The sequence below is a fragment of the Eutrigla gurnardus genome (assembly GCF_963514095.1).
Source record: "Eutrigla gurnardus genome assembly, chromosome: 14".
NCBI lineage: Eukaryota > Metazoa > Chordata > Actinopteri > Perciformes > Triglidae > Eutrigla > Eutrigla gurnardus.
The window spans coordinates 123,259-141,381 of NC_139937.1; the positions used below are offsets into that span (position 1 = coordinate 123,259).

Genomic DNA, 18,123 nt, shown 5'->3' on the forward strand with positions numbered 1-18,123 from the left:
CTGTATAATTGTCTTTAGATCAGAGAATTAGACCAACATTTTACCTAAACTATGATAAATATGTCATACAATTTCCCCAGAACCCAAATATAACTTGCAAAAACATGATAGGCATAAAGATGTTATTATTAATAGCATGTTATAGATCCCAATGACAAAGGCATTGCTGCATGCAATTTTCAGCCACATAAATTCCTTTCAGGTGAGTTCATTAATAGGTTCATTAAATTGTTGAGATAAATGAGTTGGTCATTGTAGATGCATTTACTAGGCCTATCTAAAAAAAGAAAGAGAGAGAGACAGAGAGTTCCGGCCAAAGAAAGAAGTTTCATAGTCGGGAATTGAACCCTGGCCCGCCGCGTACAAAGCCGGCACGTTACCTCTACACTATCCTCACGTTCGTGAAATCGTTGTCAGTATTATATATATAGAACATGTTACTCTTACGGTACTTCCATATTTAATCGCTCGGCAATTCTTGCCCAAGCAGCCTCACGATTTTTATTTATCACTACAGTATTCCCTTTTTTGGTTATGATGGGTTTGTACTCCTCGTCATTCTGGGCTGGCTTCATATCCCGTGAACGCGCGTAACACACGACAACGTTAACCTGGCTTGAATTAGCCTCAACTAGGTAGGCTAAACTAGGTAAGCGCCGCCTTAATTAGCGAGTTTGGTGGAATACCTCTCTTGAAGTGAACATGATGTTTGACAATGTTTTACCTTCCACAGTGTGAAGCAGCAGTAGAAACGTTTTCTCCCACATGATCGGCCTGAAACAAAGGCATCACAGCTTTACTGGAAACACCACTCTTACTAGGAGATACCAACACAAAACAAGCATTTAAAGTATACCTAAACATTGTGCCTGTTTCATGCAAACATCAGTTAATAGTGGTGTCAACAATAATAGATTTGGCGATGCATCGCAATGCGGGGCATGCATGATTCAGCATCGATTTGGCAACGTAGCCATAATCGATTATGTCACTTTTTATTTTCTGTACTTCCGGGGGCATTTCCCGAACAACAACACTAAAGAATCAAGATGGCTGAGGAAGAGGGAGATGACCGCGATACACGGGTAATTAAAGTCGCAGTCGGCAAGTCTGTCAGATTGAGTTGACTCAGTCAAATTTGGAATGTTTCCAACACTCAGGCCCCCCTCCCCCTCTACCACCGAACTCCTCCACTCCCTCCCATCGAGTGCTCGTCAGTGCGTGTGCACCAGATTATGTGAACGCGCCCATGTCTTCTCTTATCAATAAACGGCATGGAGTACACGCTACACAGAGGTAGGCTGGCTAACTTACTCATAGATAGCAACTGCTAATGTCATTTAGCGTATGGGTCATTCCATGCCAACTCAGCCACCCGTGTACATGACCCCTCTCAGATTTTGCTGAAAGCGGTGAAAATATGCCTTATGTTACCACACAAAGGAATCTGAATTTTCAAGTCAATATCTGAAACGATTTGCCCATGGCATCCATTTCAATTTCAAGGGCCACACCCCTTTTTGACACTTTGGAATTTCGCATTTCATTTGTTGGCATTTTTGGAGGCCCATAACTTCTCTTCTAATAGTGATAGAAGGCTGAAAATGTGTGTGTTAGTTCATTGTAGTTTGTACTACACAATTCTGCAGATATCACAGGATACAGTATTCACAGATGTCGATGCAGGACAACAATCGGATTCAGAATACTTGGATACAGAACACCTGGAGGCAGAACACTCGCAGTCAGATCAGCCACAAAATAATTAAAGACACTATTATTAGGGATGCAAACAATTAATCGATTATCGATTAATTGTCGATAAGAAATTACTCGATTAAAATAAATTAATTGCAATTAATTGCGTTTTGAACCCGTAATTCCCCGCCAGTCCACATGAGGTCGCGCTTGACGCCAGACTTACTTGACGCACATGCGCGAACACAAGCGAAGCAGTGCTCTGACGACAACAACAAGACAAAACGAGAAGCGGGAGCAGTGTTTTCCACACGACAATCTATGGAATTTCGGCCACCATAGTCTCGATGTTCGCCCAAAATTATTTTATCAAGGCAAATGGACTTAACTAGCGGCTCTAATGATAGGCCTACACAGGAGGGCAGCAGCGCTTATTATAAGGGGAAATCCTCGCGGCTGGTTTGGTGTATCAACATTCTGTTTTCCCCCGTCGTCATGGCAAGTGTGGAAGAAAACTCTTCAGGTCCAATTCAGTGGCTGGTTCAAATGAGGTTTAATTACTGACAGTGGAGAAAAGAAATTCACAGTGTATCTATGAAGATCCAGTCTGTTGAATGGCCTGGCCGAGTTGGATTTATACAGAACATTCGAGAAAACAAAAGGGAAGGTGTCATGAGTGGATTTGCATTGAATCAACACATGTCTCTCTGCAGAGGAAGAGACATCTGTTGATATCTACAAGGTGTGACCGTTCTCGGGAGAGCTAGACGATGTCACTACAGGGGTCACTCATCGGGCCTTGATCAATGTATGAAAGACAAACAGTTCAGGAAGAGGGAAAGATCACAGAGTCTTTTCATCAAGACTGTAAGGGTTAAATTCAATAGAAACAGCTCAGCAGGACATTTGATGTTCCCGAGAGAAAGGAACATTATATGGGGAACAAATAAGAAATGTAAGGTAACACATTTTCTTCTACACAAGGCATCCCCGCGCCGACCCCCCTCAGCTGGCGAGTTTGATGGCGCGTATAGCCCCGTTCACATACGTCGCTACTCGCTTTCTCGCTGAATTCTACTCGCTGGCAAAAAAAAAAATCACTGCCGCCGGCGGCTAGTTTCAAGCGGCAACTCTCTGTGGAACTCTCTGTTGACGTCAACTGTCAATCATCTCTATTCTACATCCCGATTGGTGATGTAGAATATCATCACCAATCGCTTCACTCGCATCGCAGAAAGTTACATTATTTTCTCTCCGTCCCCGCCCACATTGCATCGCCTGTCCTGGCCACATTCCTAGAACACATTCACATTCATTGACAGCTGTCACTCAGAGATGGGCGAGTGGCGACGTATGTGAACGGGGCTTCAGTCAAAACTAAAACACCAAGGAAGGCTGAGGAATAGTCACCCACTTATATTAATGATAATAGTTATAATAAACTAATAGTTTAAAGGCTCAGCACTGTGTTTTAGTCATTTTTGTTTTCATCTTTTCTTGAATGCTTAAACTCCTCAACCCCATTTAGTATGTCAATATTTGTATCGGAACCAGCAGTTTGTAAAAAATTATATTTTGTCATATTTTGGTTCTCAAAATTAACCAAATTGATGCATTAAAATGAAATTATTCAAAATATGATTTGCATTTTTTCTTTATATCATAAGGAAGATAGCATTTGATGTTACGTATGCAGTAGATAGAACCTATTCAGAGGGAAATTCAGCTTCTCAGAAGAATTGCCGCTTATCAATTAATCGATCATCGATCGATAAGATGAAACAACTATCGATTAATGAATTACTCGATAATTTGCACCCTAACTATTATGTATTATCGAAGAAATTGTGGAAGCAGTGACATCATTTTGTCATGGTCCTTTTGGTCAAGTTTGTATTGGTGAGCACTGCGTCCATAGATGTCTGGCACACTGACACAAAAAATGATATGTTGGAATGGCACCCAACAGGGGATCTGTCTTTGGTCCGATGGCCATGTGAGGATTTGACACGCTTCATGAATTACACAAAAACATCACCATGTTTATCTGAACGTTCAACAATGTTTCCAATGAACCAGTCATCATCATAGATACAGGCAATGTATTTTCCTGTCTGGAAAATGTAGTTTTGTGGCTGATCTGACTGCGAGTGTTCTGCCGCTGGGTGTTCTGAATCAAATTGTTGTCCTGCATCGACATCTGTGAATATTGTATCCTGTGATATCCTTTTCATCTGTATCTTATTTTTGGAAATCGGTATAAAGCAATGATGCGTCTCTCCACTTCGTACGTTTCCTTGTATTTTTTAATATCTTCTGCACTAACAAAGAAGAATGTAATGTTCTTAATGCTTTCTTTTGCCCATTGAAACATCTCCATTGGTGACAGAATATGGTTTGCATCAGTGTCCTGCAGACTTGCTCGTGCTGCAAGTCGCTTGTCGCAGGCGGGTCTTTCATCGGGGATAAGGGGTTAATTTGTGATTTTCAGGAAATTATTTATTTCAAATTGTTTTTTATTGAGTTTTCAAAAAACTGTAGTGAGAAAAAAACAAGACAAAACATAACAGTTTAAACTGACAGAGAGCTATTAGACACAATTGCATGGATACCATACATGGATCCCATCTCCAGTGTGCATCGTTTAAAATATACATACGTACTACTTAGACAGTTTTTCTTTTGCTTCAATTTGTTACATTTTCAATAGCCAACCGATGTACAGATACATGCCAAAAAAAAAAAGAAAATCAACAAGAGAAAAGACAGGAAGAGAAGAGAAAGGGGGGGGGGGGTAGAGAGCTACTGATCTAAGGTGGTTGCATCAAATTCATTTGTAAAGTATTCTAAAAAAATCGTTTTTTTGAACCTTTTTACAGAGCCCTGAATTGTGCATCTGATTTTTTCTAGCTTAAGAAACGCCATCACCTCACGGACCCAACGTGAATGGGATGGAGGTGTGGTTGATTTCCAACCAAAAAGGATAAGTCGGCGGGCTAGTAATGTTGAGAATGCTATAAAGTCTGAATGATGTTTTGATAGCCCGCTGTTGCTAGGGGTAACTCCGAATACTGAGATAACTGGATCTGGCTCGATTCTTTTTTTACAAATATAAGAGAATGTATTGAAAATCTCTGACCAGAATGTGTGTAGTTTTGAGCATGTCCAAAACATGTGTCCCAGAGTGGCAGGGGCCTGATGGCATCTAATGCAGTTTGGATCTGAGCCGGGGTATATCTGGGCCAGTCTGACTCTACAGAGGTGTAGACGGTTGAGTATCTTAAATTGAACCAATCTGTGCCTAACACAAACTGAGGATGTATGTACTCTTTTGATAGCTCTTTGCCAGGTTTCCTCAGAAAGCTCCATGCTCAAGTCTTCACCCCACCGCTCTTTGAAATGGTGAAGAGAGTTACCTTCCATGTCTTGTAAAATACTGTACAACTGAGACACACACCCTGGTATTTGGGGCTTAAGCTTCAGACATTCATCAAGTGGGCAGGCTGGAGGTTTGTGCGGGAATGATGAAAAATATGTACGAGTGAAATTGCGTATTTGAAGGTACCTGAAGAAATGGGACTTAGGTAGGTTGTACTCTTTAACAAACTGGTCAAAAGAGCCAAACAGTCCATTAATGAATAGGTCCCCTACACAATGAATTCCTTTCCCAAACCATGTCTGAAAAGCTGCATCTAACAAAGAGGGTCTAAAAAGGGGATTGGCGATAAAAGGCATTGACACCAAAGCTTGCGTAAGGCCAAAGTGTTTACGAAATTGGGTCCTTATACGTAGAGTGCCTCTCACAATTGGGTTGTTTGTATGAGCCCCCACTGCTAATGGTAATGGGCCACACAACATAGATGCTAAGGAGACTGGTAAACATGCTTGTTGTTCCATGAGAGACCAGTTTGGACCTTCCCCTTTCACAAAAGTATTGTACCAGACAGTCACTTTATGAATATTGGCTGCCCAATAATAATATAAAAAGTTTTAACCCTAACCCTAACCCGTTTAAGAAGGTCTTTATAATGGCGTGTTACCTTGACTCCTAAATATGTTAGGGGGCCAGTTGTGACTCTAAATTCGCATGACTCAAAGGACATCGTCAGTGCTTTACTATTAATGGGGAATAATACACTCTTTGTTAAATTGATTTTATAACCTGAGGCCAAACTAAATTGTGAGATTGTGTCCAGGCACTTTGGAATAGAATTTTCAGGGTCTGATATAAATAGCAAAAGGTCGTCCGCATACAACGAGACTTTGTGGACTTGCCCCCCCCCCCCCCCCCCCTGTTAATTCCCAATATTTCATTGTTTTGTCGCAAAGCTATAGCCAATGGCTCAATGGCAAGATTAAATAGAAGAGGGGACAGCGGACAGCCTTGCCTCGTTCCCCTATGGAGGATGAAATACTCAGAATCGATATTATTGGTCCTAACTGATGCCTGTGGCATAGAGTACAGTGTTTGAATCCAAGAAGTAAAAGTCGGGCCAAATCCAAATTTGTTTAATGTTTTAAAAAGGTGTCCATATTCGATTCGGTCAAAAGCTTTGTGCGCGTCCAATGAAATTACTATCTCTGGAAGTTGGGTCGAGTGTTCAGAGTATAATATATTAAAGAGGCGGCGCAGGTTATGATATAACTGCCTGCCCTTTATGAAACCCGTTTGGTCAGGGTGCACAATAGTTGGTAAAACGGATTCTAATCGTAGGGCAAGGATTTTTGTAAGTATTTTGTAATCACATGTAAGTAGGCTGATTGGTCTGTATGATTCGCACTTGATTGGGTCTTTATCTTTTTTTGGTAGAACAGAAATTGAAGCCTTGGTCATAGATGTAGGAAGCTTTTTTTGTTTAAGCGATTCTGTGTAAACAGAGCGTAGGAGTGGTGTCAATTTACTGGCAAAAGTCTTATAAAATTCAATGGGGTAACCATCTGGGCCTGGTGCTTTTCTATTTTTCATTAATTTAATTGCTTGGCCAATTTCAACATCAGATATTGGCTCTTCTAGGGTGGACTTATCTTCGTCACTTAGGGTGGGCAAGTCCAGATTTTCTACAAAATTGTTTGCATGACAACTATCCGATTTATATAGGGAGGAGTAAAAAATTTTTAAACTGATCATTAATATCTTTCGGGTCTGATTTGATGGTGCCATCAGTGGCTTGTATTTCTGTAATATAATTGACTGCCGAGAATTGGCGTAACCGATGAGAAAGCAGTCTACTCGCACGTTCTCCATGTTCGTAGTGGCTCCGTCTTGATTTTAAAAATGTCTCTTCAGCCTGTTTAGAGGCAAGAAGATCGAACTCTGTCTGCAATGCAATCTTTTTCTTGCGGAGTTCTGTCGATGGAGAGTCAGAGAGTTGCTGATCAACGTCATGAATAAGCGTGGTTAATTCTGTGAAGCGCTTCGACCTGCTTTTGTTCAGTTGAGATGTGTATTCTATTATGTGACCCCTCAAGTATACTTTTCGTGTTTCCCATAAGGTAAATATATTGGTATCTGGCAGCTGGTTAGTTTCAAGGAAAAAGTCAATCTGAGCCGAAATGAAGTCCACAAAATCCTTTTCTGCTAAAAGTGTAGGATTGAGACGCCAGTTGCGCCTTGTGGCTACATTGTTCTGGAGCCAAAGCTCCATGATGACTGGTGAGTGGTCAGAGATGACTATACTATCATATCTACACAACTTAACAAGTGGAAGCATTGTTTTGTCTATAAGGAAAAAATCAATCCTTGAATACGTCTGATGTGCAGTAGAAAAAACAATCATTAATCAAGAAAACAATATCAGCAACAGTATTTATGAACCAATTCAGTGTCACTGTTATCAGCCTTGGCATTCACAAGGGGTAAAGCTAACTTTGCTGTATGACAATATACCAGATGGGGTCAATTAAGTGGAATTTAAACAAACAAACAAGAACAAAAAAACTAACAACGACCCTGTTTACTGAAAAAGTTAAATGTCTCTACTATCAGCATCAGGGGCTTATATGTGAAGAAATAAAACATGTCACTGTTTGTGCATTACCATCCACAACTTCACAAATAAGGTAGGCATTACTTAACAACCAGACCTTCACTTACTGTCCAGTTAGAACAAAACTGTAAAGGAAATTATCTTATTGGATAGTATGATGGCAGAAGAGGAATCGAAAACTACAACAATGTTTCCTAAATACTTTCAATGTCTTTCCTGTCAGCCATACCTGCGTTTTACCTCAGATCGCCATGGCAATCTCAGCATAGAATGACGGAAGTGTCTGATTTATGAGAGTTCTTTTACAAACTCTTCAGCTTTGACTGGATCCGTGAAGCTTCTCTGCATTCCATCCCAAGTTGTAATCCTCAGCTTAGCTGGGTACCACATCCCGTATTTTACGCCCTCACAACGTTGCAGAAGTTGTCTCACATGCTTGAATGCAGCCCGCTGCCGTGCAACTGACTGTGTGTAATCAAGAAAAATCCAAATCCTGTCGCCATGTTCGGAGATGAGATTTTGTGCCGCAAGTGATTTACGCAGGATCGCTTCTTTTTCCTGGTAATAGTGACACTTGATAACGAAGGCTCTTGGTTGCTGCCCTTCATCCGGAGCTTGTTGGAGGGTGCGGTGTGCTCTGTCTAAGACGGGCGGTTTATCCAGCTTCAGTGCTTTCTGTAGTATTCCAGCGACAAACGTAGTTGGGCGGGTGCCCTCTTCACGTCTTTCTTTGATGCCGAAAATGTGTAAATTGCATCTCCGTGATCTTGCCTCTAAGTCCTCGGTTTTTGCCGTGAGGCTCACCACTTCTTTCCTCAGCTGGGACACCTGTTGCTCCAGTTCAGTAATGGTGTCAGAGTGACTGTTGGCCGCAGTTTCCAAACTAGCGGTGCACTGCTCCAGAGCGTTAGCCCTAACGTTAGCACGCTCAATGGCCGTTTTCATTTCGTCTTTAACGATGCTTATCTGCTTGCATATCTCGGCGTTCTGGGTCTCCGCTTTCTCGTCTATTTTTGCCAGCAGTTCGGCCTTCAAGGACGTAATAGCGTCGAGTATAGCTGATTGACCCGGCTCCGTGCCCTCTGCATGCTCTGGGGCCTTAGCACCGCTCCTCAGATCCTGCATCTTGTTTCGTCGAAAAGTCGTAACAAAATTGAATAAAAACTCACGTTTTCACCGTCTTTCGATCTACACTCTGCTTAAACGACACTCAAACTGTCATACATATGTGTGGGTTGGGCTCCTTGACATAAATAAAGGTTAATATGGGGGAGCTCAGAGACGCGCGTCTACATCTCTCCGAGGCTCAACCGGAAGTCATTTTCAGGAAATTAATGACCAGCAGTCTTAATATTTAATTGTTTGCCATCACTGAGCATACTACTAAGTTATTTCCACTATTTTCATGCTTTATCATGACTAAATTCTCCCTGATCTACATTCCAGACATTCCAGAAATGGTGCATTAAAAAGAATAAAATTAATATTATGGAACTTCAAAGTCAAAGGTTTGCTTTCATTAAAAGAAAGAACAAATATGTTTCTTTATCTGGTATGAATCCCATTAGAATCATCAAGTGCCCACATGGTCATTTTGGGTTCAAATATGGGGTTCCAAAAGAGTCACCTCTGCCCGAAAGGGTTTTTGGACCCCCATCAAACCCCCACCAGTGGTACCATACCCTTCCAATTAATTTTGGCAAGAGCAAGGTTCCCAAATATAACAAATCATCCTGTTTAGAATAAATATGATCATTAATCGTGGTGCTAGGGACACCCAAAAAGTAAAAATCACACATGCCGTCAACATTTTCTAGGATTTTGGTGACCCACTTCTCACCCAAACAGTAAGGAATGTTGATTCTGCCTTTATAATTGTGTAATACAAACTACAATTAAGTAACACACCAATTTTCAGCCTTCTATCACTATTAGAACAGAAGTTATGGGCCTCCAAAAATGCCAACAAATGAAAAGCGAAATTCCAATGTGTCAAAAAGGGGTGTGGCACTTGAAATTCAAATGGACGCCACGGGCAAACCATTTGAGATATTGACCTGAAAGTTCAGATTCCTTTGTTTGGTAACAAGGAATATTTTCGTCACTTTTCAGCAAAATCTGAGAGGTACCATTACATGGTACCCCGATATTGGCTGTTTTCACATGGAATGAACCGTATGCCTAGCTTGAGGCGTGTGCCTGTGATATTGTAACATGCGTGAGGGGGGAGGTGAGCTCTGTGGCGTGTGCACGAACTGTGGACTGCTGAGTGGACAGGATGATATGGGCGCGGTGGGTTTTTGCAAAACAAACAACAGGCTCTACGTGCACGTAGAGGCGCATTTTTTTTCTAAAACTGGATGATTTATTTTGTTCTATCGGAGCATAGTGTCGGCTTCAGTGAATATGATCGAAAGCAGAGAGAAGAGAAACATTTCTCATTAAAGCACTGAAAGCAGTGATTTATGTTTTCTTTTTCAGGTTTGAAAATGCCATATCCAATACCTTGTACCATTCAATTGTATTTTATTTAATGACATTTATGTCAAAGATACAGGAGAGTGATAATACACACATAGCAACCAATAAATCTCTTGTTCAATATCTGACTGCTTGTATTGCCTCATGACTGATTTGAAAAATTTGCCTTGTTGTGTGCAGTAGAATTTTGATGCATCGCAATGCATCGTAGAATCGAACTGAATCGTTACCTTGTGAAACGCAATCAAATTGAATTGTGAGGGCAGTGCCAATGCACACCCCTAACAGTTAATACCACAAAGTATTATATGTGACCCGCCACAGCAAAACCAGCAACAAGTCAGGTGGGACGAATTTGCGTAAAAGACGAAATAGGCTAAGCTTTTTTTTTTCAAAATTAGTGATTTTCGTTTTTTTTTGCAGAATATGCAAGTTGAGATCATGAAGAAGCCACTCCATGTTTCAGATAACAGTATTCGTTGCCATTAACGTATACATTTTGTATTTGTAGTTTCGGAAAAAATCTGCGGTTGTCTCCGTCTTTGCCAGGGCATGTACGGCGATGCAGTTAATTTCCATACGGATTACCGTTGGCCATTCACGCGCTGTTGTTATTTTTTCGGCCAATCAGCTGCACGTTAGAAGTGAAACACATGGCTAATTATACAGCGCCCATTTGCCTCGGGCAGCGGAGGAGTTGGAGCGGAAGATATCAGACGCTATATCTACGGTTACATTTCAATGGGATAAAGACAGCGAAATGGAGGAAATCCGTAACTTTGACTGCAAATGCTATGGAAGAAGAAAGGAGAACTCTCTCCTTGGAAGACATTCATGTAGCAACAAACTTTCTCAAGAGCAATGTAGCCTACAGCATACGGAACTACAGCAGTTGCATCGGAGATGACTGCATCCACCAAAAAGCCACAGATGAAAAGAAAGTCCGCCCGGACCTCTTATTTCATCGGAGGCAACGTCTGCAGCAATACTTTTCAGTTTCTTAGGGGGTGAGTTTCCGTTAACATCCAAGTTATCTACTTTGCTTAGCTAGCTAAGCTAGCTCAGTACTGTCATTTTAAAAGTATATGCACATCGAAACTAAGCTGTAATGGGAGTTTTTTGGCTCGTAATGTGGACATCTGATTTAACAGTAAGGTGCCAAGGGGCCTGTTGGCATTGCTTGAATTGACTGTGATGCTAATAGTTTAGCAACTAGCCTACCTGAGGACAATAGGCTAGTTGCTATATCATTAGCACTAGCTACTTAGGGGGGGGAGGCCTTATCTGAATGAGATGCAAATGAGCACCATTGTGATTCCTTTCTTGCCAGGTGAGGTGAGGTGAGATTTGCAAATCTTTCAGGAGTTTTCTCAGTGAACGGTTTTCAGAGAAGCATACATTCAAATGGCCACAACTTTGGCAAATGGCCTATTATCAGATTTCCATGTGTTAGACATCATTGGAAAGCTTAGAAACTACACTTTCAGAATCTGTGAATATGAATAACTCAAAATGCCCCGAGGCTGACCTGTTCCTGGTTTTGCCGTGGCTGGTCACATATAAACATGTATTTAATCAGATCATACCAATAACAATAATAATTAATTTTGGGTTTAACTCATTGAATATTGTGAATAGCAAAGGCAGGTACAGTAGTGTGTATTGGCTCCTGGACAATTTCAGCACCACATTGGCGGACATCGTTAGCCCCGCCCAGCAGCAGACAACAAAACAAACGCACCTTCAACCCAATTACAATAAGCCCAGAATCGAGACATTTACATGAAACTAAACACAACGCAACCTTTCTGTAAGTCTGAGCAAATGATGCGCAGGTTTCGCCCTTAACATCTCTTCACTCCAAACTAGCCTAAATGTTATCTTACTTATGCATACATATATATCAATAAATAACATTGTTCAGATTCACTACCTGTATATATTGCTGCAATTCGGCTTGATATCATTATACTAAATAACACGTTTCCGTTGAAACCTTCCAACTTCTTTAGTAGGTCTGAATATTATGATGACCACCCCTCTGATCGATACCGCAGGGGTAAACTGGTTTGATGCTGGAGTTGTTGCCCGTCCAGCCAGCACGGTGGGACCTGCACCGATAACTAATCTCCGCTAGTGACCGAGACGTCTCTGAAATCCTTTCTGCGTTCCGCATCTCAACACGGAATATTACAGGATGTGTGAACGGAGCTGGCGCACATGACGTAGGCCAATGACGTACAGGAGGGTAGGAATCGAAGCGAACGACACTGAAATAGGTTTCATATAGAAATAAAGGCTGTTGCAACAGTAACGTTATATTGATTCAGCCCTCGTGATGTCAGTATCTTACAACTACTAAAAGTCAATCAACGTACCTGGTCGCTGACTCGCGGTCTCCCAGTGGCTCCTTACTGGTCAGTGCTGCTGGTTCATAGTGCAGTCGGTGTCGCTGGGGCTGGAAGTGGGACTGGGGAGTTTACCTGGTTACACGCTGGTGCTGAAACCGCTCCGAGAAAACACGACCACTGTCGAGTAGAGTCAGCGAAATGGAAATACACGACATCCGGTCACTATTTTCAAAATAAAACACAAAGCGTGTCACCTTTGAAACCTATTTTTGTTGTGCCTACAGGTGAACTCTGCCTTAACCCAATGTCAGCTGGGATCGGGTGTCTGTCAGTTAAAATATGGTTATGTTACTGTTGCAGCAAAATACACGTCATTATTAATAAAATGTTGAGTCAAATACATTTAAAAAGTCCATTTAGAATAAGTCAGAAGGAACCATAATTGTATTTTTTAACAATATATATAATTCATGTCCAACATAACCATATCTAATATATTATTTATCTGCACATACCAACAAAAGACAGTAAACACTGCATTTTACAGATATAATGTACACGGTTTGCAATTCAGTCGTAGATATTAAAGTACAGTCTTAGTTTTAGAAAGTTATTTTTGGCTTGGTTCTATTGAGACAGATGTTGAAGTGCTGCTGTAACACTGTTAATGCTCATTCAGTACCATTAACATTGAACATCACAGAATGCAGTTATTGGTTACTATACACTTATTTTGAAGGAAGACTGGTCTGATTTCCAGTTAAGTTTGCACTTACTCACAAACTTTACAACAGTCAGTGCAGTTTGCAGATGATGATAATGAGGGTTTACTGTGCTAATTATAATATTTAGATATGAAATAAGGAAATCAATCATTTAATTAAAGCACAATGAAATATGTCGGGCGCATCAATCTATTTAATTTGTGTTTTCTTAAAAAAAAAACATTTACAACTGAAATCACAGCTCTATATTAATTACAACAGCAAACACAATTGTCTAATTTAAATACACTCCTCTTCTCGGCACTGACTCAACAAATAAAACATCCTGTAACACGACAAAGTCAAGGCAAATTCACCCAAGTTTAACTCTGAAAGAACTGCAGTCCTGTGCATGAAAATATACGGTGCGCTGTTTTTCCAAACAGAACAAATAGAAGAAGAACAAATATATTTCAAGAGTAGACATAATTTTTTTTATCATTGTATCACATTATACAACCCAACAGACACTTTCTGTTTTATAATGGTTATGTCCCTTATTAAAAAAAGATTACTAGCTGAAAACCAATTTGTTAACCGCTGATAAACTACTTGCTGATGTCCAGCTGTTTACCAGCGGTCTACCAGCTGGTAATAAGCTGGTAACAAACTCAACTACAAAGACTACAAAGTTGCTGTTCAGGTAAGAAGACGACCACATTTCAACGTGAGGAACAAAAGGGATCAGCACTTCAGGCCACTGGAAGCTACAATTGTGAAGTGAAACGGAAGAATTGTATGGCAGCACAGCCACGAACCAGGTTCCGTGCTGGTTAATGAAAAAAAAAAATACATTTCTGTATTTCATCATGAATATATGTTCTTGAAATTAATCCAAATCATCAAAAATGAATCTGTCTTCAAGGGTTTTCAGCTGTATTTCATGGTCTTCATCAGTGAAAAGACCTGCTCAGGTGCCACGTCAGTGTGGCCAATTTGATACGTCCTGAAAACACCTCGCCAATGAAGACCATGGGATGCGGTTGAAAACTCCATCAAGCTGGTAAGACCAAAGCTCTCAGATATTTCAAATTCAACAACAGTGAAATAATATTTCTGCTTTTTTACTTTTTCTTCAGTCAGTTTTCAGAAATCCACAGCTGTTAAATGTCATCATGGTCGTTAGTAATAATGTTAAATAACTTTACTGGACCAGTTCCAGCAGCATGTTGACTATTTAGTGGAGATATTTGGGTTAAATGTGCAGTGCCTGGATGGATCCGTGCAAACGTTTTTTTGAAGCATCTACAAAAGCCATTCATGTCCATTAATCACCTTTTCAGTTAGACATTATCAAATCAACATGAAAGGGGGAAAAAATCTGATATTCCAAAAATCTTTGTGAAATTTAGCAGCTGAGAATGTCACAACTGACGGTGTCCTTTTATGCGTGTATTGTATTGATTTTCAAAAGGACATTTTCAGTTTTAATGTCTCGGTGTGATTTCAGTGAGAAGCTCCTCCCATCCAAAAGAAGCCAACATGGCGATGAAGATTATTCAATTCAAAGCAGATTCTTGTTGTTCAAGGACGGTGTCGACAACATGTCATCCACACCTGTCTCCAGATTTCTGGTACACAATTCATTCTGCCTACTAAAGCTCGGATTGGTTGTCAATGAACAACACATCTGGTTGAACTGCTGGAGAAAATCATGACTCAATCCATGATGTTTAAAAGGGACAATCATGTGGGTTTCCGAGACAGTGTTCTGGGTTTGATGGACAAGTCCTTTCACTTCCGAGGTCCTTCAAATGTTGAGTCTTGAGAGAAACTTCCAGAGAAAAGAGAGCTTCTTGTTTAGGGGAGGATGGCGATTTCTTTTCAGCTCCTAAACGTTAGTGGCTCGTCATGATCACACTCTGTTGTAGCTTCACATTGAAACTGCTATTTTCCATTTGACGTACCCGACAGTTTCCTGGAGCTTCTTTCTGTTTCTCTGTCTTCTTAATCCTTATTCCACCTTTTTCAAAATAATATCCCAACATTAAACTGTAAACATCATATCATCACTACATGGTTAAAACTCAAGAAGTTGAATCATCTGGATCTCTAAAACCAAACAGTTGACAGCGATACAGCTGATCCCAGTGGACATGCACCGACCGGAGGTTCCTTCCCTTCACACAACGCCATGGTACAGACTGAAGCACAGATCTGGGCTCAGTAAGCTAATCGTTGTTGACAACGTGTAATTCTGTTAGAGCTCTTGAGTCCAGATCAAATGTGAGGATCTTAGATGAAGACGAGAAGCTGTTGGATTCACATCGACGAGGCAAACGGAGCTACAGAGGACAGGAAGGAGCACGTAACTCCGACATCCACCAGGAGGCAGCAAAGAGGTGAAGGACACAAGCAGGCGAAGGCAGCAGGGTCCTGGGTTTGTCCTGGGACCCTCACAGGGACGAACGCTGCGGGACTCATTAGGGACGTTGTCAGCATTCGAGTGGCGGGTGGAAGCTCCGTCTGCAGTCCACAGCTTTGGGGCTGGGAGGCTGAGCTCGCCTCCTATGGAGCTCCTCTCGACCAAGAATGCCACCGAGACGAGAGTACGCTGCCTTGTACTTCTTGTCGAACGCAGCTGCAGGACAGAGACAGGACAGGTTTATCAAGCTGCAGCTGCATTGGTCACATTGAGATTAAATCTCCTGGAGTTTGTACTTAGTCCTGCAAGTGTCTAAGCTCAGTACTGGAACTGAACCATGACCTGTTTGATACCATAACCATCATATACTAATATGTACACTACTTGTCTTTCCTGAAGTCTCTAAAGTAGAGTGGGGGCCAGAGCTTTCAGCCATCAAGCTCCTCTTCTCTGGAACCATCTTCCAGTTCTGGTTCGGGAGGCAGACACTGTTCCCACTTTTTTTTTTTTTTTTTAGATTTTTTGAGGCACAGACGCCTTTTATTAGCAGTGAACAGATAGGAAAGACAGGAGAGAGAGGGGGGTGTGACATGCAGTAAAGGACCTTGGGCCGGGATTCGAACAGGGGTCGGCTGCGAATGTACGTGCGTACATGGTATGCTGTTTTTGAATACAACAATGTGATGTTGTGACATCTTACCAACGTGGTCTTTGCCCATCGCTGCCAGCGTGAGGAAGAGGAACTCTCTGTACAAACTCCTGTCAAACACAAAACACAAACATAATCCACATCCAACAAGAACATCATGTAAAGAAGTTAGACCCCAGTCTAATTTTAGTGCAACATCAGTGTAACCCCAGTATAACCCCAGTATAACTTTAGTGTAACTTCAGTGTAACATCAATATAACTCCAGTGTAAACCCAAGTATAACCCAAATCTAATCTCATTTTCACCCCAGTCTAATCTCAATGTTAAAACAGTATAACCCCAGTCTAACGTGAGTGTAACCTCAGTGTAACCCCAGTCTAATCACAGTCCAACCTCAGTGTAACCCCAGTTTAAATTCAGTGTACAGCCAGTATAAAACCAGTTTTATCTAATTGTAATGCGCCAGTATAACCCGAGTCTAACCCAAATCTAATCTCAGTGTAACCCCAGTCTAATATCAGTATAATCTCAGTATAACACCAGTCTAATCTCAGTGAAACTCCAGTATAAACCCAGTGTAACCCACATCTAATCTCAGTGTAATCCCAGTCTGATCTCAGTGAGTATAGCTCCAGTCTAATCCCAGTCTAGCCTCAGTGTAGCCCCACTATAACCCCAGTAGAAGTCCCACCTCTGAGTCCAGGAGGAGCCCGACTGTTTGGCCAGTGTGTCCAGGAAAAGCGTGACAGCTTTGTGCACCTCGTTCATGCCGACCCAGCGCAGCACTTCCTCCAGGAAGGACAGAGTAAATGGGTGGTTGTGCCTCCGCCAGCTGTAGCTCCTCATGGGAACACCACCTGGTGGAAGAAGGGGGGAGGTGGGTGAGTCCTTGGTCCTGTGTGTCAGTAGCCCCTTTTCGACAGACAATTCCGCCATAACGGTGGAAAGGCAAGTCAAAATATGCTGCGAACCGGAGCGTTTAGATAGAACATTGTTTGTAGCGTTTAGAAAGAACATTGTTTGTAGCGTTTAGATAGAACTTTGTTTGTAGCATTTAGATAGAACTTTGTTTGTAGCGTTTAGATAGAACTTTGTTTGTAGCGTTTAGATAGAACTTTGTTTGTAGCATTTAGATAGATCTTTGTTTGTTGTGTTTAGATAGAACTTTGTTTGTAGTGTTCAATGAGCGTCGGAAATCTGATCAGCTCGATGCATCAAAACTACGAAAGGTGAACTTTTGCTCGTCTCTCATATTTACATGACTCTTCAACAAGTTGCTGCATCATCAACATGTCGATGCGTATAACACCGGCCTCGTACGAGCAACTACCGGCATTTTATCTTCTTCGGTTCTACGCTTTGAGCTCGTTCAATCACGTGTCGCCCTGGTAATGCGTCTTCACTACGTCATGTCTTTTCCACCTTGTTTAGCGTTTAGATTGAACGCCGTATCGCCTCATCTCGCTTCTGATGCGGCTCTGTGACGACCTCCGTTGGCGTCTCAGAGGCGTAATATTCTGTTACGCCTTTCCGCCTCGGCTGGCGTTTAGACTGACAATGGGGCAGAATAACGGCAGAATACTCCCGGAAAGAAAAGGACGTCTAAAAGGGGCTAGTGAGTGTAAGCTGTGTCTGTCTTACTGTGGATCCTCCAGAGGACATAGAGGGGGGGCCACTGGTCTGTGTCGGGGGTCAGGGTGTCCCAGAGGAGCCTCACCTTCACTGCTAAGTTCTCTGACTGGGAAACACATGAGAGAAACACCGTCATTGACTTTCTTGTTGCAAATGTTTCAACTGTGATTTGTGCTGCTGTGGATAAGAAGCTG

General features: G+C 41.6%; 2 protein-coding genes across 4 annotated transcripts in view; both read right to left on the reverse strand.

The window, feature by feature from the left end:
• kiaa0319 (KIAA0319) overlaps nucleotides 1–12,680 on the reverse strand; it is a 109,671-nt gene extending 96,991 nt beyond the window's left edge. Inside the window, exons 1-2 of one of the 2 annotated variants that reach the window (XM_084027213.1) lie at nucleotides 12,545–12,680; nucleotides 725–774 (exon numbers count right to left, since the gene is read on the reverse strand). In XM_084027213.1, coding sequence (XP_083883339.1) covers nucleotides 725–767 — 43 coding nt within the window. In that variant the 5' untranslated portion in view covers nucleotides 768–774; nucleotides 12,545–12,680. The remainder of the gene's footprint in view (nucleotides 1–724; nucleotides 775–12,544) is intronic. The other variant, XM_084027214.1, reaches the window with a different exon arrangement.
• Nucleotides 12,681–13,417: 737 nt separating this feature from the next.
• The window catches only part of dennd4b (DENN/MADD domain containing 4B), a 134,121-nt gene continuing 129,415 nt past the window's right edge, over nucleotides 13,418–18,123 (reverse strand). For both annotated transcript variants that reach the window (XM_084027203.1, XM_084027202.1), the window contains exons 26-29: nucleotides 17,939–18,035; nucleotides 16,989–17,154; nucleotides 16,347–16,405; nucleotides 13,418–15,862 (exon numbers count right to left, since the gene is read on the reverse strand). In XM_084027203.1, the coding sequence (XP_083883329.1) occupies nucleotides 15,717–15,862; nucleotides 16,347–16,405; nucleotides 16,989–17,154; nucleotides 17,939–18,035 (468 nt within the window). In that variant the 3' untranslated portion in view covers nucleotides 13,418–15,716. The remainder of the gene's footprint in view (nucleotides 15,863–16,346; nucleotides 16,406–16,988; nucleotides 17,155–17,938; nucleotides 18,036–18,123) is intronic.